Source organism: Drosophila innubila, chromosome X (assembly GCF_004354385.1).
Source record: "Drosophila innubila isolate TH190305 chromosome X, UK_Dinn_1.0, whole genome shotgun sequence".
Classification (NCBI taxonomy): domain Eukaryota; kingdom Metazoa; phylum Arthropoda; class Insecta; order Diptera; family Drosophilidae; genus Drosophila; species Drosophila innubila.
Window position 1 is genome coordinate 13,061,301 of NC_047626.1, and position 24,653 is coordinate 13,085,953.

The following is a 24,653-nucleotide window of genomic DNA, read 5'->3' on the forward strand; positions in this document are numbered from 1 at the left end:
AGTTTTTGAAAAAATGCCAAGGGGTATGTATGGAAAATTGGATGATAGATGGCTTAGTATCGAAAAAATATTGAATTTTTAAGATGATCAAAATTTAAATGCAGAGTTATTTCAGAGACCAAATCATGATCAAAATGTCATTTCGATTGAAAATCGGTTAATTTTTGATGAAGTTATGAGAGATCAAAATTTTTTAAAAAATTTCAAAGGGTAAAAAATATAAGAGGGTATGGAAAATTTGATGATAGATGGCTTAGAATCGAAAAGATATCAAATTTTCTGTATGAAAAAAATGTAAATGAAGATTGAATTAAGAATTATGATCAAAATGACATTCCGCTTGAAAATCGGTTCAGTTTTAAACAAGTTATGACAGTTTGAAGTTGGAATTACGAATATTTGTTGAGAGCGAAAAGAATAACCGCAGTTCAATTAAATAATTCGTACTTGGTTTAAGAAAGTTCAAGATTTACAAACTTATGACACCTTTGGAATTAATTTTATGCAGGAAACATTGGATTTTTTTCTGTATAGAAGATGCCAGAGTTGCTTTAAAAAATGAGATGTGCATAGAGTTATGGAGTAGAGTTTCTTCTGTCTAGTTTTGCTTCCCGGTATCGAATATCGGTTTGGGTTTCGGTTACAGTTTCCAATGTCAGAGTTGTATTTCATGGTTGTAATTGCGTTTATTCGCACTTTGAACTTGCTTTTCATACTGCATCCCATTCGCTCTTTCACAAACCTCATTCTTTCTCTGTCTTCATCTCTTTCTCTCGCTTTGCTAAGGTGATTCCATTTACATTTTGCTGTGAGCGTTAAATTTCACTAAACTTGAATTGAAAATTTTCATGATCAACGGCCAACGATGCCATGTAATCTTCCCCAAAAGCATCTGAGACAACCAAAAAAAAAAAAAAAAAATGGAAAAAAAGAAGAAGAAACAACAACAACCAAAAGGGGCAACACTTAACTCCAAAGAGAAACAATAATGCAGAGCGCGGGGCGAGACAAAGAAAGAGACAAAAAGGGGGGAAAGGGAAAGATATGGAGTAAAAGTGAACGGGCAAGTTCAAGTTTATTTTCTGAAGGAAAAGAAAACAACACAAAATGAAAGAAAGAAATGTGTATGTGTATAAAAAACAACAACAACAACGCACAACACGCACGAATTAAGCTACCAAAAAAACAACAACAACAACAACAAGAAAGATACCCAAAAAAAAGTGCGACAGAATGACATGTGAGAAGCGGGGGGAGAAGAAACAGAGAAAATATGGAGACTGCAGCGGAAGATGGCGGGTTTAAGGTGTGTCAAGTCATATTTAATTTACGCCCAGAGATAGGGCCACAGTGGGTGAGGAATAGAGAGGGAGATGGAGAGCTCAGCATCTGCATCTGACACACACACACTCACACACACACAGTCAGCATGTGTGTGCATGTTGACCCCCAAAAAAAAAGCCAATTTTCAAACAGTGTGTAACCGTAACCGGTTTCAATTTAGACTCCAACTCGACGCTGGGTCGCTACCCTCCATGAACTATAAAACCAAAAAAAAAAACAAAAAAAAAAAAAAAACAAAAAACAAAGCTAACATATATAAAACTGTTAAGGCGACTAAACAAATATCTAGCCCTCTGAAATAATTACAAATTGAGTTTCAATAAAATAATTATCAGCTTTTTGCGAGAAATATTAGATTATCTATCAATTGGCAATTTTTATTAGAGTTTTCTGCAAATATAACTTTAAATATGTTTGATAAGCATTTCGTCTTGTAACTTTTATGATTAAATAAAAAAAATGTTTATCCATTTTAATTTATTTCCTTATTTTATTTTATTTTTAGCAACTAAAATAAAATAAGTAAAATAACAATTTTAACAATAACAAAATTTATTTAGTCTTAAATTTGGGAATATTTTTGTGCATGCGCACCTACATAAAAAATGTTCTGATTCTTGGTTATATCTTCGACGAATTTATGAGAAATTTAAGAATACTCCTTGACTTTAAATCGTTTAATGTTTTTAGATAATAACATGAATATTTGTATTTAGATTTGTACTTTCTGAATGCAGCTCAACCCCGATTCTGGATAATCAAAAATTCCTCAAAAATGTAATAGCAAAAAAAAAATCATTTCAAAATTCTATTATGTTTAACAAAATCACGGGTTATAAGGATAAATCACAATAAATAATGGTATGAAACTAGCCCCACAGATCATCGTTTTTCAATCAAATTTTGGTTAAAAATTTAATACATGTTTTTTGAAATCTAATTTTTCCCAAGGATAAATTCTTTTCACATTTTCACAACAAATTTATATCGGGTAGGTACCTAACTGAAACCGATATTCGTTTCGATTTGATACCCTGGTCAATAGAGCTATGTATAATCGAGTTTAAACTGTAGTTTCGCTGTTTTTTAATAATTGCAGGGTATATAGAGTGCGACTTTTGCAGCTGTTTAGAATGCCCTTTTACACTTTCTACTTGAGGGTCGACCGGCAAAGTCGTTAAAGCTCTCTCTTTCTCTATCTCCAACTCTTTTTCCATCTCTTTCTCCATCTCCATCTCTATCTCTCAGTCTCCCTCGCTCACTTTTTCGCACTCTCTATGCGACTTGTGTATAGGGTATAACCATGTGGATCTCTTCAAGCCGCTTTTCGGTCACTTGAACTTCCAGTTTTGGGTCTCCGAGCCAGTTGACATCCAACAAAGGGCGTAAAGTTGAACATTAAGCGTTCATTGACATTTGACAAAGGGCGGGGAGGGACGGGGGAAGGGGTTCAGTTATTAAAATGTCCGTTTGAGTGAATCATATACAAAGTGTGTAAGTACATTAGGGTGCATCAAAAGAAATTGAAAAATTTTAACCCAGAAACGAAATCTATAGTCAATTCTAGGAAGTTTTCCCCAAGAATCCATAGTTCTAAAATCCTTTTCTAGTTCCCACTTTATGAGTTGTATTTTTGTTGAAATCTTAAAGCATGCTATTATTATTATCATATCTTTAGTTATTTTAGTTCGAACTCGACAAGTTTGTAGTCAAAACATTTGTTAGGAACAGTACTTTTAAAAATTTCATAGAATCAAAGAACCCAGTGTCCTTTAAACATGTTTTTCTTAATAAAAGCACTAAAAACACAAAAAAATGTCCATTCAAAAAGCGGGAACCAGAAATGGATTTTAGAACTATGTTTTTCTGGTAAAAACATCTTAAAATTTATCCTAGATTACGAATTTGGGTTACCATATTTTGTGAAAAAAAAAAAAAAACATTCGCTGCACCCTAATGTCATATATATGTGTATAATTATGTATATTTAAGGAGCTGTCAGTGGGAATGGTCATCATTCAAATGTGTATACAACGACAAACAACGAAAAAAAAAAAAAAATGAAAAAGAAAAAGAAAGCGGCAAAAGAGAGCGGGATCGGGGGAAGAATTGGGGGTGTCAGCTGTTTAGTTGTCGATCTGCCTCAAACAATTTTGATGTTATAGCTTGACAGCAGTTTGAAGCTCAGCTCACATACAAAACACACACACATGCAAACGTGTGTAGTTGAACTTTTTTCAAGTACAGTACTTCAACGTCGTTGTAATTGATGTGAAAGTGAAATTATGTTTCGTTTATATTTTTCGGTTGTTTTTTTGGTTTTGGTTTTGTTTTTGTATTTCTTGGCTGTTTTATGCGTTGCGGGGCGTGGCAAGTGTGGCCAGAGTAAAGCGTAGAAAGAGAGGGGGGCAAAGGGATGCGGGGTCAATCCGTCACTGCGAGTGACCATAACCTTAAGTTTCATACATGAATTGGCCAAAGCAAAAAAAAAATGAAGATCGCCGTTTTAAGCCACAGTCGCAGTCGTCGTCAGCGTCAGCGCAGACGTTGACGTCGACGTCACAGACGTTTGTAAGTTAATCACGCCAGTCATAAGTACATTGTTTCTACCATCTTCTGAGCCAAAGAACACGTGCTGACTACCCGACAATAAGGCAGCGACGTTGACGCCGACGCCGACGCTGACGCAGCTGCGCACAGCGATGCCAAAGAAAAACGCTAGCATTGACGTCAACGCTAACAGCAACGTCCAACGTCAGCAGCAGCAGCGACGCCGACGCCGACGCCGACGCCAACGCCAACGCCAATGCCGACGCTGGTGTAGTCGTCGCAACGGGTTCAATGGCTGACCCAATTTCGGGCAAAGCGTCGAATGAGTGGAAAGAAGCAGACAAGAGCGAAGCACGCACTGTGATGTGTAGTGAAGTAAAGTGAAGTGAAGTGTAGTGAAGTGAAGTGAAGTGGAGAGAAGTGGAGAGAAGTGGAGTGGTGTGGAGTGGAGAGAAGTGGTGTGGTGTGCTGTGGTGTGAAGTTGAGTAAAGTGTTAAGCATAGCGAACGGGAATAGTTGTGAAAGCCAAAGCAATTGGAATGATACAGAGAGCAACGGCAACAGCAAGAGAGCAGCAAAGGGAGCTAGAAAGAGAGAGAGTAAGTGGGAGAGAGCAGAACACACACAAAATGCCACAGGAAGAATGCAGAGAGCATAAAGTTCAGTGTGCAATAACAACAACAATAACAATGGCGATCAAAAGTTGCTGCTGCTGATCCGCTGCTACGCTCTCACTCTCTGCAACTGGCGCGCGCTCTCACTTTAGATTGCTCTCTGTTTGCATTTGCTTCTATGCTTAAGCTGCTGTTACAGTTTTTTCTTTCTTGTTATTGCTGCTTATTTATTTTTTTTATTTTTTATTTGTATTGTTTTTTTTTTATTGCCTGATTGGCATTCATGTGATTGTTTCTGTTGCTTTTGGCTGTTTGTGTGCTTGTGTGTTGTGGGTTCGTTGTTACTTTTATGTAATTTCATTTATTTTCACTCTTTCCGTGTATCTTGCTGTCTGTTACTTCGTACTTGTTCACTTTCTTTGCCAGCGCACAAGTAACTACATACATACATATAATAAGCAAGCGAATCTGCGAGCAACAGAGACAGAGATAGAGCCAGAGGATTTAGTGTAAAGCAATTGGCAATGCAATCATTTCTCAATGCTATACGCACTTCATACAATATTTGTATGTTTGCATGTATTAATGTGCACACATATTGATGTGTGTATGTATATATATATATAAATTTATTAATGCACACTGCACATTGCTCAAATGTTATTGCTTGACCGTCAACCGTCGCTGCGTATACGTAATGTGCAATGTGTGAATTACGCATACGCCCCCTTGGCCACACACATTGTGTATATTCAACATTGAATGCGGCCAAACAACAGCAAAATAAGCAGCAGCAATAACAACAATAGCAACAACAACAAATTGCATTGGCTAGCATCCTACTCATCAACATCCACAACATCGCTCACAATTTGTCGATTACGTGAAAGTTTATTGAACTTTCGATTTCGCTTACAAATTTCAATTCAAAGGTGGCGCACAATTGCAAGCGAACACAAACCATACAAATGTACTCACATATAAAAATACATAAACATATATATGTGTGTGTGTGTGTGTGTGTGTATCTGTATAGTTTGCTTAGTGAGTCGCTCGGTCAACGAGTCAATGGCGGCAGTTGAATGTTGGCAGTTGGCAGTCGGCGCGGCTTGAGGCAGCCGCCAAGCGAATCAAATGCAATCGAGCACATATATACACACACATACACACACACACACAGACACACGCCAATGATTAGATAATGCCCGACTGCAAGATACCCTGCCAGTTATAAAGTAAACAACAAGCAAAGTCAATTTTAATTTTAACATTTCTTTATCGTTAATAATTTGACTTTTGAAAAATTTTAGCACCGGAAATTTTACTAAGATTTTTTAATGAAAACATAACTTATGTACTATATTAACCAGCGAACTTTAGCTTGTATAGTCTTAGTTTTCAAAATCTCCCTAAATTTTATCAAAGAGATTTTTACAAATACATTTTACGTCAAAGTGTCTCAAATGTAGTTACTAAACCCCTTAACTAAACATTGAAAAACCGGCCCTTAATGTTGCAGTTGAATAAAGAAACAGAATGCAAACCTGAAAATCGCATGTAAATCATATTTCTTTTCGGAATTAAGAATCAAATTTTTTATGGGAATGCATTGGTATAATTAACCAATCAATCGACAAATCGATTCTTTCATTGGTGATTTATACAATTTAATGTTAAACTCCATATTATGTATGTAGATCATCATTATTGTATAATATCATATAGATCTTTGGATCAAGGCTGCAAGCCGGTTCGGTTCGGGTTTTTAAGCAATCCGAACCGGATCATGACCGAACATTTGATGTTGTAAACTCCGTGAACCCGAACTTGAGTCGAAGCCAATTCTTAAATAAAAGGTTCTGCTCGAAAAAAAAATAATTGCATTCTTTTTATTAGTGATGTAAAAATACATCAAAATAACGACAACTCGATTTTTGCAAAAGCGACGATCTATCGAGTTAATTCTATCGATTTTCATGAAAACATCGACAACTCACTGGAGTTTTCATCGTTGCGAACCGAACCTAAGTCTTGCTCTGTGGTTCGAACCATCAAAACAAACCTTTAGCAAAATTTTGGTAGTTTGCAGCTTGATAATAATTTGAGCTATCTTCTGTAGAGTTAATCTTTTCTTTCAGCCGAAAAGTTTCTTAGCAACATGAAACAAGTCAAACACATGTAAAGTGTATATGTATACTGTGTTTTGTTTGTTTGTCTTGTTGCTTCTTTCTATGCAATTTTGTTGCTGTTGCTGTTGCTTTTGATTTGCTTTGCCACTTTCCATTGCATAAGCAAAAGTTGATGAGAAGCTGAAAGTGGGTGAAGATGTTTAGAGGGGCAGGAAGCAAAGTGCACTGTTCAAACACTTGAAAGATGGCCAAATGGACACTTCAGTCCTCTCTCTCTCTCTCTCTCTCTCTCTCTCTCTCTCTCTCTCCCACACAAGTTGCAATCCCCACTTCCTTTTTGCCTGCTTTGTGCCACTCTTTATTTTATATTTTTTCTTGTTTTTGCTTTGGCCTCTGACGGCATTCATTTCGAAAATTTACTTCCTTGTTTGCATCGCAACAACAATTTGCAACCCCCTTCAAGCTGCATTCAACTCCGCCGCATATTCCCCTCACTGACGCCCAGTGGCCTCGACAACGGCTCGGCCTTCCTGGTGTGCAACAACAGCCACAACATACACAACATCCACAACAAACGCTTGCAACGTTGACTCCATTAAATGCTAAACTAGGCAAAGGAGAAACGCGAGGAAGGAGGAGCAGGAGCGGGAGGAGGGGGCGTTGTCTGCTTCTAACCACCGACTGGGCAGCTTTGTCAAGTGTATGAGTGTGTGTGTGTGTGTGGCAAGTCATGTTGCATATGCACGCAACAATGAAAACAACATTAACAACAACATAATCATCATCATCATCATCATCATCATCTTTCTCTTTCATCTTTGTTTCCCACATATCATTTAACCGCCCAGCCACTCCCACTGGAGCTCTCTCTCTCCCTCTCTCTCTCTCTCTCTCTGTCTTTCTCTTGCCCGCCCCGCACCTTATTCATCTCCACCCATGATGGCAATTGGCGTCACTGCTGGCGTCGTTGCCGACTTCGTGTTGCAGTTTGCATCATCACCTTGTGCCGTTGTCAGGGCATTGGCACAGTTTCTCTTCTTCTATATTGAGATATACACGTATATAACAAATATACATATACATACACACACATATATATTTATATACATATACATATGTATAATTATATATGCGCCTGTCTAGCTGTCTGTGTATGCGTGTCTGTATTTGTATTTGTTTTTCTCTCTCTCTCTCTCACTCTCTCTCTCTTTATTTTTGCGCTTCTATGTCAGCCTTTTGATTTTCTTGCTTTATTTTACAGTTGTTTTTGTTGTTGTTGTCGTTGTAATACTTGTGCCCAACTTGTCAAAAGGGTATTTATTATTGGCTATATTGGCTATGTCTAGCTGTAAGTGTGCTGTGCGTGTGTGTGTGTGTGTGTGCATATTGAAACAGGACTATAAATTTCTTGTTAAAGTTATCGTCTTCAGTTGAGCCGAAAATCCGAAAGCAACGCTCTAAACTGAAAACTTTTTCCTAACTATATTACCCGGTTTTAATGGTAGCTAACATGATGCTTTAATAATATTTCATTTTAATATCGGTTTCCCAAAAAAGTATATCTTACAGTTTCTATTTTTATACCCGTTTCTAATAAAAAATAAGTAAAAGGGTATATTGGAATTTATGTAGCAGGGAGAAGGAGGCATCTCCGACCCTATAAAGTATACATATATTCTTGATCAGTATCAACAGACGAGTCGATTTAGCCATGTCCGTCTGTCCGTATGTCTGTCTGTCTGTCTGTCTGTCTGTCCGTCTGTATGAACAAAAGGGTCTCAGAGACTATAAGAGGTAGATTAACCAAATTTAGCACATAGATTTCTATATACCCCAAGCAAATCAAAGATTGTTTCATATTTAAGCCTCCCCTCCGACCCCGTAAATCGCGAAAAACCACCAGACCCACAGTTTTTAAGATAATACGTATTTTGTGGTAATTAACGTTATCTATAAGTATTATCTATTATCCTACTGAATCGCATTATAACGGCTAATAATGTTTTCAAAATAATACAAGTAATTTCTTTAAAGTATTTTTATAAATATTGCAATAAGTAATGGGTATCCTATGGTCGGGATCTCTACTATAGCCTTTCCCACTTGTTTATATTTAGATTTAAAGTCTGTTCTTGTGGGACAATCATTTAATTGCATGACTGACTCTTAGCGAGTAAAACATAAGTATATGTTTTTATGTGGAATTGTGGGAAACGAACCCAGTTTTTTTTGTCTCATATAGGCGACTCTAACCAAAAAATCACGGGACCAACATATCGTACAATGAGAAAATAAGTTAAATTTCCCATCGAAAGAACTGGCAATATGATGTTTTCGTTTCACTTGGTGCTATTAACATGTATTATGTATGGTAACTTATCTATACCAGTAGAAGTGAAAGAATTCCCTGAACACATACATACATAACAGTTTACTTTAGATCTTTCGAACTCATACATTTGAATGTCATGGACTTTAAGATGCATCTGAAGAAAGATGCATTAAATAAATCAAATTTCTTAAAAAAAAAAAAGAACGTCCTTTAGGAATTCAATAGAGTTCTTTTTTTTTTCTTTATTTGTCTGTTGTATAAGCATCTATATTTATGGATCCTAAAAATTGCATATAAAATCACGTATATCCATAAAATTGTAGCTTATAAAAAGTAAAATAGTATAAAATTTATGTATTTAAATTTTTTTTTCTAAACCGAACATTTTGTTTTCAGATAAGAGTCCGGTTCGGGCTCGATAATTTTAAGGATTCGATTCAAAATCTGTACATGTATACATATTTAAGAATGTATTTCGTTTTTAATGATGATTAAACAGTTTTGAGTGTAGGCGTTGTAGAGTCATCATTGGGAAGGGGACAGAAGACTTACCGGTTTCACTTCAAGCGAGGCAGCTGCTATTGAGGCGACGTCTTTGGCTGCGAATCCCACTTCGCGAAGATGCAAATGGGAGTGGCTAAAAGAAAAAAAAACAAAAAAAAATATACCGCAAATTAGCTAAATTTTGGGATAGTAACAATTGGGCAAAGAGTCGTTTTGTAAAGAAGATGCTACAGGTGACCAAAGAGGGTGTAAAGGAGGAGAGGTGATAAGTGGGAGTGTGGTCAGTGACCGACAGAGAGAGAGAGAGAGAGAGAGAGAGAGAGAGAGAGTAAAATGACCACGGTGACGACCCTGGGTTTATTTTTGGAACTACACGGCACAGCTGGGCGCCCGGGCTACCGGGCTACCGGCTGGACCTTAGCCAGTGCCAGGGAAGGCCCAGGGAATCCGAAGGAGCAGCTGCTCTGCCTCGACACGCCATAGTTGAAAATCAATGTCTATGTCTGCGCTGTGCGTGTGTCTGTGTCTCTGTCTCTATCTCTGTCGCTGTGCGTACCACAAAGCTTTTGAGGGTCGTGGTGAGGGACGTTTTTGCAATTGCTCTTGCTGTCATTATTGTTGTTGCAATGCATTCGCAAAAAGCTTTGGCTAAATGGCAGGCAGCAAACGCTCTCACCGCGCTCTCTCTCTCTCTCTCTTTTGCAGAAAGCTTTAGCACTCTGCTTGCGCTCTCTCAAAGCGCATTGCGAAAAGGAAACGACGCGAAGCGACGTTAACGGCGCTGCCAACGCGACCTGCCGCCTGCGCTGGGCTATTGGGATAGGTCCAAGTCCAGGCTGTGCGCATGTGTGTGTGTGTGTCTCTGTGTGTGTTTGTGTGTGTGTGCGTTTATTTTGCTTTGTTGTAATTGTTGCTGGCGTTTGCAGTGCTAAAAATAGCAAATGATTGCAGTTGCATTTGTCGCTGCTCGCTCTGTCGGTTAGTCAGTCAGTCAGTCAGTCAGTCAGTCAGTCAGTTAGTCAGCCCAGCCCAGCCCAGTTCTCTCTACCCCCCCGCCCCACCACTGCATAGAAACGCACACACCAACACATACACACATCCCACCTGGCCATGCACTTTGCTTTGCATTTGTTCGCCTTTTCGCTTGCATTTTTATTTCGTTTTATTTTGTTTCGCTACTTACAAGCAACAACGACAAGAACAACAACAGCTGCTGGCAAGAACAGCACACACACACACACATTGAGGCTTGTACACCCATCCCGCTTCCCCGTTTTGCTCATGCACTGCACAATTTTGTTTTCATGCAAAAAGGTTGAAGACCTTTCACCTACTTTTGTCGCGAATGAGCAAGCGACGCGACGCGACTCTTCGTCGTCGGAACAGGGCGAAGAGCAAACACTTTTCGTGTGAGAGTGACAGCGACAGCGAGAGCGAGAGCGTTAGGCGAGATGTGAGATGCGAGAGAGCCGAACTGAGCCGAGCCGAGCCAAGGCGAGGCGCAGACAAAGACAAAGACAATGACAATAACAACTGCATATAACTGAACGCAGGCAATTTAATTGAAAGTTTCTTGAACAGTCAATACCCTTGTCGTGTTGACAACTGCAAGTTTCCTTGATTGACAAATGCAAAATAATTATTGTATAATTAGCTATATTCATATTATAACTATTATCATTTAAAGATTTAAATTTCTGATTGTAGCATTTATTTTTTAATAAGCAATTCAGAGACCATATTAGGATCAAATGATAATGACTCAGCACATGAGGCAACAGTCTAGTGACAAAAGTCTTTACATGCCCCAACATTTCTGATATCCAATTTGAGACGCACAATATTCATTACATAAGATATTCATATCAAATGTTTTATTTTGGTCTCAAAACTACGAAGAGAACATAAAATTCTTAAAGTTAGAAAACACATCTTGCGTTTGAGAACATTTTAAAAAAGTCCAAGTTCTAATTATAACAATAAATTTTCTTAAAACAAAAAAAATAATAAGAAAGATATGTAAATTTATAATTTGTTGCACTTTTGTTATATTTTGATAAGCATACATCTTTTCTGGCTTGGTAAATTTATAAATATTCAGCTACTGTGTGTTTCCTTGCTTTTAACTAACATATTTATACTTTCTTAACAATTTAAGATTTTTTATACTTGTATTAAGAACTGCGATTTTTAAGATTAATATTCTTAGTATTAGTAATTCAGTCTTTTAATGTTCCTATTTTAAGAACAAAATATTTAAGATGATTGTTCTTGATTTTAGAAGTTGGCCTTTTTCAGTTCATTGTTTTTCAGAGGGGTAAGCACATTTTATTTTGGACACATTTTATTTTGTACACTGACTGCTGTGTGATTGGTGACATATTGCATGAAAAATTGGTAATACCCATATTGAAGAGCATCTAAACAGAAACAGAAACAGATGCAGCAGCAGTAGTCGAGAATGACGTGTGAGCAAAGGGGTTTGGATATGTCTGTCTGTGTGTGTGTGTGTGTGTCTATGTGTGTGTGCTTGTGTGTGGTGCGATTTTTGTGTGTGTGTGCTCATATATTTAGCATATTTATTTTGTTCGATTTGCAAGTTATTGTGATTGCTGTTGTTATTGTTGTTGTTGATGATGTTGCATATGTACAATATGTTGATCACATTCAATGATCGCTTTTTATTAGTTATACAAACTTTACTGGAACACAACAAAAAAAAGTGACGCCTCTCCCATTTCCCAATTCTCTCCCACTCCCATCGACTGACCCTATTTAGTCGCTCTCTTTGTGGGATTATTTTCTTTGTGCTCTTCTTCTTTCTTTATGCTTTTGTTAGTTTTTTGTTTTTGCAAGCCAATCACAAATTATTTAGGTCAATTATAAATATTAAACGCAATTAGCAATGAAATTTCAATTTCATTATCACCAACGTCGACAGCGACGTCGGCAGCAGAGCAGAGCTTCGAAAAAAAAAAATAAAATAATTTTTTGTTGACGACGCGCACACAACGCGATTGATAAGCTGCATAGAGAGAGAGAGCGAGAGCGAGATAGAGCAAAAGTGAGACGGGTTCGGATGATGAGCTGAGCAATAAAAAAAAAAAAAAAACAATGGTGGGGTTGGGTGAGGTGTTGAGGGGTGCAAGTGTTGGCGGCAGCAGCAAACGTCATCGTCATCATCATCATCGTCATCATCGTCGTTTGTTCTCGCGCAATGTCAAGATTATTCTGACCTTAATTTTGGACACTGTCAAAAATTGCGTTAAACATCGAAACGTGTGTAAACAACAGTTAGATAAGATGCAGCGGGAGCTACAGAAACGGAAAAAACCGAAGAAAGAAATAAACACAGTCCTTGACAAATGGCCAGATGGCTTATCTCATTTCTAGCATGCAATGCAATTGTTTCTTATTACCCCTTCCCTCCCCACCCCACCCACTTCACCCCTTTTGCACTCGTTTTTACCTGCACACCAAATGTCACAACAGAAAGTCACAAATGGCGGCAATTGCAAAAAAAAAACATAAATAATCTTCTACTACAAACACATACAGTTAGTCATGAAAATGTTTTGACAAAATTAAAAATTTACATACATATACATATGTAAAAAAAAATATTTTTCTTCCAAAAAATATACATATGTATAGTAAATACGTGCATTTCTACAAAAAGGTCCACCGCGACTAAAAACTTAACACTAATCAAAAGATCACATATTGTAAAATATTCTTCCGAAAACAAATTAAAGTTACTTATTTTCAAAATTTACATATAAATTAACCCACTTTTATGGAATTCCAGTCGGTAACGACTGTAAATTTGAATAAATTAAGTTTTTTTTCTATATTTTTGCACGTTTCTTGTAAAGTTTACTTTCAAAAATTTTCTTCCCAAATCTCTTTTCCAGCATCAAAAAGGAAATTTACAAGAAAACACTTTTAATCTGATAAAAAAGTTTTCTAACTACTAAAAAATTAGCTTACAGTATTTCAAACAGTGTTCCGACTCAAAACCAACTTCTATATTTGTAACGTAACGTCATCGCATGTTTTTGCTTATATCTTTTAATCGGAATAAATCACTAAATACGATCATAGAAAATGTTCAAAGCATAAATAGTAATTTTTAATGCATTTTTAACTATTTTAAAAACAAAACAAAAAAAAAAATGTATGTGAATTTTTATTTTGTCAAAACACTCTTTTGACTAACTGTATTTGTGTATGTAAAAAAGTGTGACTGTGAGTTGTTGATTGTCTTTGACTTGGAAATGACCTTAAACTAGGTTAAAGCTCGCTAAAGTTGCCCAAGTTAGGTTGGGGGTTGTGCTTTTCGTCTGTACATTCAAAGCGGCCGTGCACTGTTCATTTGAACTTTCTGGGCAGTTAAGCGTAACCGAAGAGAGCAAGAGAGAGAGAGCAAGACATGAGCATTTGCTACGTACATATGTATGTGTGTATCAATGTAAAGCGTATGAATATTGAATTAGGTGACATATGAATATGCAGGAAACGATCTAATGCAATTCAATGAACACTTGCAGAAATATAATGTTCAAAGCTCAATAAATTGCTGAGACCTATGAATGTATTGTAATTATGTATTTAAAGTATATTTATTCGCGTTCACATACTTATTTTTATATGTACATATGTATTGTAATTATTTTCTATTTGCCAAGAGAAAGTAAAAACAAAAAACTTGACGCACACACCATCATTCATTGCTCATCAAATTTGACGGCAACGCTTTGTCGTTTTCTATTGTGACCCTTCCTTGCCCACTCTCTTAACTTCCCATTGTCATTGTGCCGTTGCGTTGCGGCGTAGGCGTTAAGCCAGCTGCGCAGCGCCAACGAGAGAGCGCAAGTACAACAATGAGCATAACAAGGGCCCGCCAACCACTCAAGCCCTTCCCGCCCGCTTACTGTGAGAGCGCAGCTTGAAGTTAACCTGCGAGCGCGAGAGCGAGAGCAAGAGAGTGTGCAAAGCAGACAACGCAGAACATACATATGTATGTATGTATATGTATATTTTGTATGAATAGTGCAAAGAGAGCAAGAGAGCGGCAGCCCAGAGGTGAATGACATGCAGCTCTGCTCATAGACTTGGCGTTTGCTACAATTCGGCTTTGACTTCGTTGATATCGAAAATGCAGGGCATTAGATGTTGTTGTTGTTACTGTTGCTGTTTCATAGCTAAAATTGAAACGAGAAGCGAGGCGAACTTTCCATATAACAAACGTAATGCAGAACGAGCGCCGAGGCGCAAGGCAAAGCTTTCAGCGCCCAAAGCTTTCGCTGCTCGTTGATTCCATTCGGCAAGCGACTTCGGCAACGGCAATGACAGTGTAGCTATGCCTCGTACTTTACATTCTGCCTCTTAGTAGGTCAACAAAATTCCGGACAATGGCCTTTCGCTTTCGTCTGAACGTCTGCGATGCGTCGCTGTTGCTGCTGCTGTCGCCGTCGCCGTCGCTGCAACTGCAGCTAGAAGCAACGCCAGCGGCGGCGCCAACAGCGACAGCGAATGAGCGTGAAAATGTAAATAGAAGCGACGCGAAGGCGACCGACCAACACACACACACACACACACCCAGACATAATCACATGCATGTTTTACTTGCAGTGGCTTCAGCATAGCGACGATGAACATGAAGATATTTCAGCCACTGTTGCCGCTGATGCAGTTTGTTGTTGTTGTTGTTGCTGCTGTTGCTGTTGTTGCTTTGACGATGGCGTAATAGACATGTCCGCCTCCCGCTGCGGCAGCGTCTGCATCTGCGTCTGCGACTGAGGCTGCTATTGATTGCCAGCTGGAAGCTCGTTTACCGTGTGCAATGTGCAATGTGCCATGTTGCATGCACCGCCCCCCCTCCACCCCACACTACCACCCACCAATAACTGGTAATCCAACATTTCGATAGGTTATTCAAAGAAGCAAATGAAGATGGTTTATAATTCAGTGTAATCGATCTTAACTTGAACCTCAACGCTTCAAAAGCTAACGTGTTGTGTTTACTTGCAAATATTATGCACAGCTAGTCAAGTAAGTGTTTTGACAAACTAAATATTCACATATTTATCAAGCAACACAAAAAAAGAAATACATTTTATTGATTTTTAATTTTTCTTATTTATTGAGAGTTTCTTAGTTTGAAAAGTTTCTAGTTCTTTTATTTTTAGTCAAAACAATCATACATCATACTAGCCTGTTCCTAGGATCGAATTTGTTAAAGCTCTTATATTGTTGCAATCAAAATTGACTTTACAACGGAATACAATTTTAAAATATAATAACTCTAATTAATATTGAAATCCTTACAAGAATTTGTCAGGGCTTAGATACTATGAGATCATTAAAGGGAACAAATAGCATCAACTGTTCATATAATAAAGAACAACTTTAAGCCATCCCCTCGTTAAAATCTTGGGGTTAGATTATTCCTATTTTAACAAATAAGTAAAACCCTTTTATTCAATATCTAGTTAAGATATTGCTTAACTAACCAAAAGATACATTATGGTGGCGCAAAAATTTTTAATTTTTTGTTTTGCGAAACTTCTTTATTATACGATATCAAAGAATATATCTGAAAAACCTAAGTTTTTTGGAGGTCATCCTAAGGTGGCACATTGAGAAATCAGTAAAAAAAAAAAACCAGAGAATCCGACATTATTATGATTTAACCCAAAAAGATAATAATTTAAAAAATAATTATTTTTACTTATTTAGCCCAAAATGTTTTAGCTTCAAAATGATATCGACAGTTAAGATCGGTTGAAAATCATCGGACATACAGAATTTTTAAGAATAACAATATTGGTAAAAAAAAAAAAAACCCGTCGAATATGGAGCAGGAAACGTTATTTTGGAATATATGAAGCAAGTACGACTGTTGGCAAAGGTTAAAATGCATTTTTTAGGTTGATAAATTTTATAATATCTGATATCGTATCATTCTTTACTTATACAGGAGTTTCGAATGAAACTAAAGTGTTCTTCGATAAACCTTAATGCACAGATATAAAATGAGAGATCTTAATTTACTTAGGTACACAGGTATATTAGGTATATTATATCAGGTATATTAGGTGTTCATGTACTATATGTTAATAGACTTGATTTAAATTCGAAATGTATTATATCATGTTAAGCAGGGCCTGTCATGCGGAGAGCTACTGTTGAGTGGCCCTCTCCCCAAATAGACCCGACGGAACACAGCGAAAAGCTTTTTGGTTTGGGTATATGTGCGCATCCTATGTGTATGTAGGTTAAAGGGCAGCGTTCGTTGCACTCGCCGACTGAAGGACAGCCTGAGGGGCGGTGGTGACACGTACGACTGGAGCATGGGGTGGCCTTACATAAAACAGCCAAATCAGACCCAACCCGACCCGACCCGACCAGACCAGACCAGACCAGGACAGCGCAAGCCAAGTCAAGTTGGGCCAGGCAATAGTGTTGTCGTTTTAGCTAATTTATCGCTAGATCTCGCATATATGAAACATTTGTTTAAATGCCTATAAATTGAGCATTTTTAAGATTACCTTTAGCAAGCTTTAGCTTCAAATGCTTACTAATTTAAAAAATATTAAATTTAAGTTTAAGCAAGTTTAAAATGTCTAATAATTTGTAGTTTTGTTTAGCTAGGTTGGGATGGCTTTAAAAATAAGCTCAAATTGTGGTCCAATTTTAAAACAAATATAGATTGGATATTTGGATTGGAAGATCTCAACTTGCCCGCAAAATATGAAAATTAAATTTCAACTGCAGAAAATATTATCAGTATATTTAGTTTTTGAGTTAAAAAAAAAAAAAATTTGTTGTTATTTTTTCTACTTTTATTTTTAACTAATTTTGATAGTATTTATTATTTTTTTTTAAATCTAACTTGTTTTTAGCGTGAAATTGTGGCAACACTGGCTGGCCAGGTCCAGTCAACACATACGAATCCTTGACGATGACGTTGGCGTCGACGCAAAGTCGAAGTCACGTACTTTGGAGTGTGCTCGAAAAGGCGGCGACACGGCAACCAAGCAAGCAAGCAAGCAACCTACCAGGCAGTCAGCACCAGACATGGTGCAACCAACCTCGCAACCTCGCAACCACCCGAATACCCAACCATCTAAACATCCAACCACCTAACCACCTAACTACCTAACCATCTAACCATCTAAACACATATTCAGCCCAGGCAAAGCAACTGCATATTTATGAGCACACGTACATATGTATATGTATATGTATATATATGTTTATTTTGCATGGCTGCGAAGGTTGTTGGCACAGATTTCAGCTTGTCATGAGCCAGAGTCCATTGTACCTTCCGAAGGATTCGCACGAATCCTTCAGCCGCCAACCAAGCGAAATTCTAGCAAAGAAACAACAACCTTGGCAAATACGGACTATTTTTTTTTTTTTTTTTTTTGGGGGCAACGGAAATAACTGCTTTCAATTTAAGGATATCGAATAATTCGATAATGTTCGATTAAAACGGGGAAAATTTGATTTCAACCAATCTTTTTTTGATAGATAACAAAAAAAATGTTGTTTTCTATGGTAGAGTTTCATTATTTTTAATTTTAAAAAAACCTACTTTTTTTTTTAGCGATTTTCAGAAGTAAGCTTAAATTTTTCAACATTTGTAAAGAATGCTGCAACCGATTTTAAAGAGCTTTACATTTTCTGAAAGCTAATAAACAAATCTGTAATTCATTAACATACAGATTTTTAGCTTCAAGCTGTAGTTTTAGTGCCATGAATTTTTGAATAAAGAAAATTATGAATTTTTAGTTGTTTTTACGATTTTTTTACTACATATTGTATTTGTTTCTATATAAATATATAGTTATATAAATGACCCGTTCTTTAATATGTTTACCATTAAAATCGCAATTATTATTGCAACTACACTTACCCGTCGTCTCTGGTGCCTAAACTCTGTTGAGTGCTGTATTTGGTGCTGCTTTTGAATCTGAATCTGTCTCTAGTTCGTAAAATATGTGTTTTTGTTGTTGTTGTTATGCTTGTGATTTTTGGTAGATCCGTGCGATTAATATAGCTGCCAATATTCACATTGACTCTGTGGACGCGGGCAAGACGGGTGCTGCAACAATAGAGAAAAGAAAGAAAAACATATAAAATTGATATTTTAAATTTATGAAAAACCGTTAACTTTACTGCTGGGCTTGTGTCTTCGCTAAGTTTAGCGTATACTTTCACCAATCACACAGCTGCCTGGCTATAACATAGACTGCGTCACAAATAACACGCAATGTTAGTGCTTATCCAATAGATGGCGCCACCACAGAGCTTACAGACAGCAAAAAGCTTTAGGTGTGGACAATTATCGATAATGTAAGTAATTCGCTGTCACTTAGCTGAGACACAAACCACAAGCGTAGTGCCAGCAATAGAAATGTTTCTACTTGCAAATAGGCGCGCAATTTAAAATGAACATTTAGTTTTATGTTACAATGTATAAAATAATAATTATTTAAGCAATAATATTTCAAAACTATATAAAAATAAAGGAGATTAGTGAATGCTGGGTGCATAGATAAATTCTAATTAAAAAATTTAACAAAATTGCAAATACCTACACATCTAAAAATTTAGAGAGAATAACGAAAAGAAAGGAGTACTTTTCTAAATTTAAGCTTTTTTGCGAAACCCATGTTACTACAGGTTTCAAAATTATGGCACCACCTTTTAGTGATGCGAGCAACAAATAAGAAAATAATACATAGGACAAATAATTTTTCTTAAAATTTTTGATTTATAAATTGGTATTATATATATTATTATTCGTTTGTCAGTGTTAGCATCATTTTTTGTGACTAACTGTGCACGGATTTGATCAACTTCAGAATGTAAACAAATATTAAAGATGTTTTACATTGTTGCTGGCAAAAGTTGTTTGGTAATGTTAAGATTTATCCGAAAAAAGGCTAAGTTGGCAACACCGTTGCCAATATATTTTTTCTCTTTCAGTTGTGCGCTTGCCATTTCCTTCTTACTTGTGCGTTTACTCACTGACAACGCGTGCGCTCTCTTTACTGTTGTGTTGTTTACTGGCTGAAGCCTCTCTCTTAAAGCGTTCGCTCTTTGCTGGCATGTTGTGAGAATTGAGTTGTCTCTTGATTTGATTTGTCTGTTTTGAAACTGTTTACGTTGTTGTTGTTGTTGTTGTGTTTGTGTGTCAATCGGTTTCATTAACCCGGCGAACTCGACGTCAACGTCGACATCGACGCCAGCTGCGGCAGTGGCAAACAGCGACAGCGAGAAAGGTCAACAAAGTACGTTCCACAACACTAGCATAAACGTACATATATACATATGTATTGTCTGTGGATGCACTTGTGTGTCTCCTTTCGCAACTTGAACTCTAAAATGTCACTAATACTAACCCCACCCCTCCCCCCAACACACACACACACACCGACCCCTCCCACCATAGAATAGCACCTGCTGCACCCCGTGACCCTTCAACATAAATGCGCAAGAATATTCGCAATAAAACAAATACAACAAAAACAAAAACAAATAAAAGAATGCAACAAAATGACAGCAGTTGATAGTACGCCGGCAACAGCAACAACAACAACAATAATAATAACAACATCAAAATAGAACAGACTTACTGAGAGTGCTGACAAAACAGCGGATTTCCCGCTTAAATCTAATTAGGCTTAAAGGCAAAAAGGAGCGGGAAAGTTCATGCAAAATAACTCCGTGTATTTAAAGCGAGCTTTCTTAAGTGTATGAAAACGTTTGTTTCCTTTTTAATAGATATGGTAATATGGACAGTTTTTAAGAAAACGGCAAAAAAAAAGGCGTTGCCATAAATTTCAAATAATTTAAGAGAATTCCGTTAATTTATGAGCACAATATGTTAAAGTTCTTGTGCTATTTCTTAATTTGGCGCTAAGTAGGCTAAAGAATATTTTTAATTTTAATATTAAATAAATATTTTAAACAAGTATTTAAAAATATAACAGAAACTAAAAAAGGACAGACTTCCGGATAGAGGATGTTTCAGAAAAATTCAAGCAAATTTATTTTAAAAAGGGACAAATCTTTCCGGAAAAAGGATTATATGGCAGCACTGCAACACTGGTCTAAAGTTAATAAAGTGAGTGAGTTGTTAAATATAAACTTTGTGATTTTTTTTTCTCTCCGGTAAATACATTTGCGCAGTATTGTTTACAGGGTATAAAAAGTCAATGATACTGCCCACCGTCTTTTTTGTTGTCTCTCTTTCTCTTTGGCTTCCACTGTCTATCATAGGTACACAGAGTCGCCTATTAAACTGAGAATTTCCTAATCGTATTATCACAGCAATGTTAATAAGTACAATATAATACTGTATTATAAAATTTCCATTACTATTTACTATTTATGCTCGATAAAATTAATCAAGATAACGACTGCTAACCAAACAAAGAGAACAGTCGAGCGCACTCGACAGTAGGATACCCAGTGATAAACCTTTCTTTGTAAGAATAATATATATATTTAATAAAATATCGTTTGTAGAAGCTTTGATAGAAACAAACAAACTGCCTTTTCATTTCATTTTTGGAAGGCTCCTTAAAATTTTAAAAATATAACAATCTTTTGAACCAGTTGTCGGATTTGTCGGAAGCGATTAAATAATTTGAGCAAGGCTGCTCGGCGGTTCGAGCCATAGAGCAAGACATCGGTTCGGTTCCCGAATTGCTTTATATTCCCCCTGAACCCAAGGTTTGGGCTCGAACTTTGTTCAATTTTATACAAAACAATATTTTAATTGTTATACTTTTTTCTCTACATTTTGAACTAATTAAATTTTTTTTTTTAAGAAATAAAATTTTTATTATAATTTAAATTTTTTTTGAAGATTTCAACATGATTTATTTTAATCCGAAGTAATATTAGAAAACCATAAAATTTATGTAATAATTTTTTTTTTTCGAACCGAACCTTTAATTTTAGAAAGCGGTTCGGTTTAGGTTCGGGTTCGCAAAGTAAATAACTTCAAGGGTTCGGTTCATGGTCCGGTTCAGGCTGCTTAAAATCCCGCTCCGAACCGGTTCTACGGGGTTCGGTTCAGAACCGGTTTGCAGCCTTGAATTTGTGAAACATATGAATATAGGATGAGGTCAAGCCGCAAAGAGTAAAAAAAAAAAGTATGTTACGAATACACATGAAATAAAGAAATTGCTCATATTTATTTTAATTATTCATCCGAGATATCTGAGTATAATTGGTATGAATCATGGACATGTGAAGGGTTAAGAGTTGTGCTTCCAAAATGGGATTGTTAAAGTTGCGACTGCCTCTCTGTAATATTAAATGCAACAAATGTATGAATGTGTGAATGGACTTGTTCTTCTTCTTTTTTCTCGGCTTTTGGCATCGTTTTGTTTGTCAACAGTTGGCAGCACAGCGACACTGAGTCGTTTACATTTGGCCTTATTGTTGTTGTTGTTGCCATGTTGCTGTTGTTGTTGTTTTGCATTGTGTGCATAGCAGAGCACAATACAAACAAAGGTAGCCCCGGTGTTCCGGCAGTCCTACAACCGTCCTCTGTCACTCTGCCACACTGCAGCCCAAGCCCAATGGAGCCGACAACAACAACAACAGCAACAACAACAACAGGAGTGGAGACAGGCAGCGGCAGAGGCAGCGACAGCGGCAGCAGCAGAATACATGCAAAATAAAAATAGATTTTTCTCGGTATATAGGATAACGACCAGGAACGACCCCAAAGTTGCCACACGGGCAACGACCGGCAAAAAAAACAGACGCAAAACGTTCGCGTCCAAGTTTCTTTCCACTTGCCACTCTTCCCCACGTCTCCACCCCTCGCTTGTCCCCTCCACTCAGGGGGCTCTTCGTCATCCAAAGAGAGCGCAGTGAGCGAAGAGCGAGCGAGTGCTCTCTCTCAATCGCTCCCTTACGCGCTGCTGTGTGTGTGTGTGTGTGTGTGTGTGTGTGTGTGCGTGTGTGTGTGTGTGCGTGTGTGTGTGTGCCCCTCTTTAGGTCCTACCGCACCACACACACATTGACAGAGCATGAGAAGAGACTGTGCGTGAGAGAGGGAGCAAGAGAGCGAGAGCGAGAGAGAGAGCGAGAGCGCGCGACTGTTGTGAGTTGTTGTAGGGGTTGCTGACCTCTTCTCAGGGTCGCCAAAGGTTGTTCAACTCAAAATGGAAGCAGCTCAATGTATGCCGTTGCCGGGAACAACGAGCGCTTAGCAGCCTGATGTGTTGGAGGGGAGTGCGGGGAGTGTGGGTAGAGGGGGTGCGGATGGGGATGGAATGGGAGACTAGGGTGTCCAAAACAGGCAACCAACTTGGCCCACAACTGTTTGTCGCTTGTTGGGCGCCAAATGTGTGCTGGTCGTTGCCCTCGCTGTCACTGCCACTCTTCCTCTCTCCCTCCCTCTCTCACCCTCTCTCCCTCTCTCCCTCTCTTGCTGCCTTCGTCAGTCCTTCGTTATTGCTCTCTTCCTCTTGCGCTTGTCCTTATCACATTGGTTGGGCCGTGACGTAATGCCGCAACAGGGCATTTCCCGCTCTCTCTCTCCCTCTCTCTCTCGCTCTCTCTCTCTCTCTCTGTTCCTCCCCGTTGTTGTTGTTGTTGTTGTTGTCATTTTTAACGATTTAGTTTTTTGCGCGCGTTTTCATCGAGCAGCCGAGTTGCAACTGAAGGCAGTTTTGGGGTGCGAGATGATGTTCATGTTGCACTGTGTGTGTGTGTGTGTGTGTGTGTGTGCGTGTGTGTTGTTGCATAGTTTTATATTGTCTGAGGTTAGGGTTGAACGCGCCAACGAACATTGCCTTGCATTTTATATTTGGCCCTGTTCCGAGCAGTTATTGTTAATTTAACTGTAACTATGCGTATTTCTATTCCTTTATTCATTCTATTCATATGAAACTTGCCTGCTTCCCTATTCCTATCATTTATTCGTAGTTCTGATGGTCTATGCTCCGGATTATACTTTAAGTAAAATTAACTGCTGAAATTAACTGCTGAAATTAACTGCTATGGAATCTAGTTATTTTTTACATGTCGTTTAACCAATTTTAAGAATATTGATTAACCTAACCAAAGATTATGCAGTCGAACTTCCCTAAATCGAATCACCATTATCCAAAGAAAATTTTAGACTTATGCAGACTTCGAGATTTGGCATTTTTTTTTTTTAAGTTTATCAAAAGAAACTTCAAATTCATTCATGTCAAATTGAGATCTTTTCAATTTTTTATTTATCTTGAATAAAAAATCAGAATCTAGTGACTACAAACTCATATAGCTCATATATACAAATTGCCAGCTGTTAAATTTTTTTATCGTTAAAGTTAAATGAATCCCAACAATCAGAAATTAGTTACTCAAATTCATACACTTCAAATGGCTTTTACTCTTACATTACTGTACTTTAACTTTAAAATTTTCTCTTATTCGTCAAGCTAAACAGAACTTAAAATTTCGGAAATTAGGGTCTGATAATTATTTTTATATATATTATTTTCTAAAAAAAAGAGTTTCTAGTTTTTTTAAGGACATATCCAAACGAGCCGGTAAAATGAAACAGAAATGCAATTAATTAAAGAATTAAGTAGAAATATGTTCAAGCTATGAAAGGTGGGGAGTACGAAAGTTTTTATGCTATATGATGTGTTTTGAAAATGTGTTTAAAAAATTATAAATAAAAAAAATTATTTTTATTTCTTTAATTTTTTTATTTTAATTTTAAGAACATTTATTCTTAAAATAAGAACTTGGTCTTATTTAAAATGTTCTTAAAATCAAGATGTGTTTTCTTAATTTAAGAATTTTACGTTCTCGACGCATTTCTTAGACCAAAAATCTTAGTTCTGAGACCAAAATCTTGATTTTAGAACATTTTTGTTATCAGTGTATTTATTTCCTTATTGCTACCCCCTATTTATATTTTGGTAGTCGTATTCCAATTCCAGTTGCTGTACCTTTGCCCTGATGATGCCTGACTGTCTCGACTGTCGGTCTTTCCATCTCTATATAGGATTACAGCTCCGATTCGTTGTCTGGTGGCATTGTCGCCTTTCTGCTGCCTCCATGTGGCAGTGACTTGGCTTAATCAGCTCTAGAAACGCTTTGCTCGACAACAGCGTGACTGACTGTGTCTCTCTCTTGTTCTCTATC

General features: G+C 37.3%; 1 protein-coding gene across 1 annotated transcript in view; it reads right to left on the reverse strand.

Annotated features, from left to right (window-relative positions):
• LOC117786620 (phosphatidylinositol 3-kinase 2-like) overlaps positions 1–18,446 on the reverse strand; it is a gene marked incomplete at both ends in the record, with an annotated part of 52,471 nt that extends 34,025 nt beyond the window's left edge. The window contains 2 exons of the mRNA XM_034624961.1: positions 9,522–9,606; positions 18,397–18,446. Coding sequence (XP_034480852.1) covers positions 9,522–9,606; positions 18,397–18,446 — 135 coding nt within the window. The remainder of the gene's footprint in view (positions 1–9,521; positions 9,607–18,396) is intronic.
• Between the last annotated feature and the right edge of the window lie 6,207 nt (positions 18,447–24,653).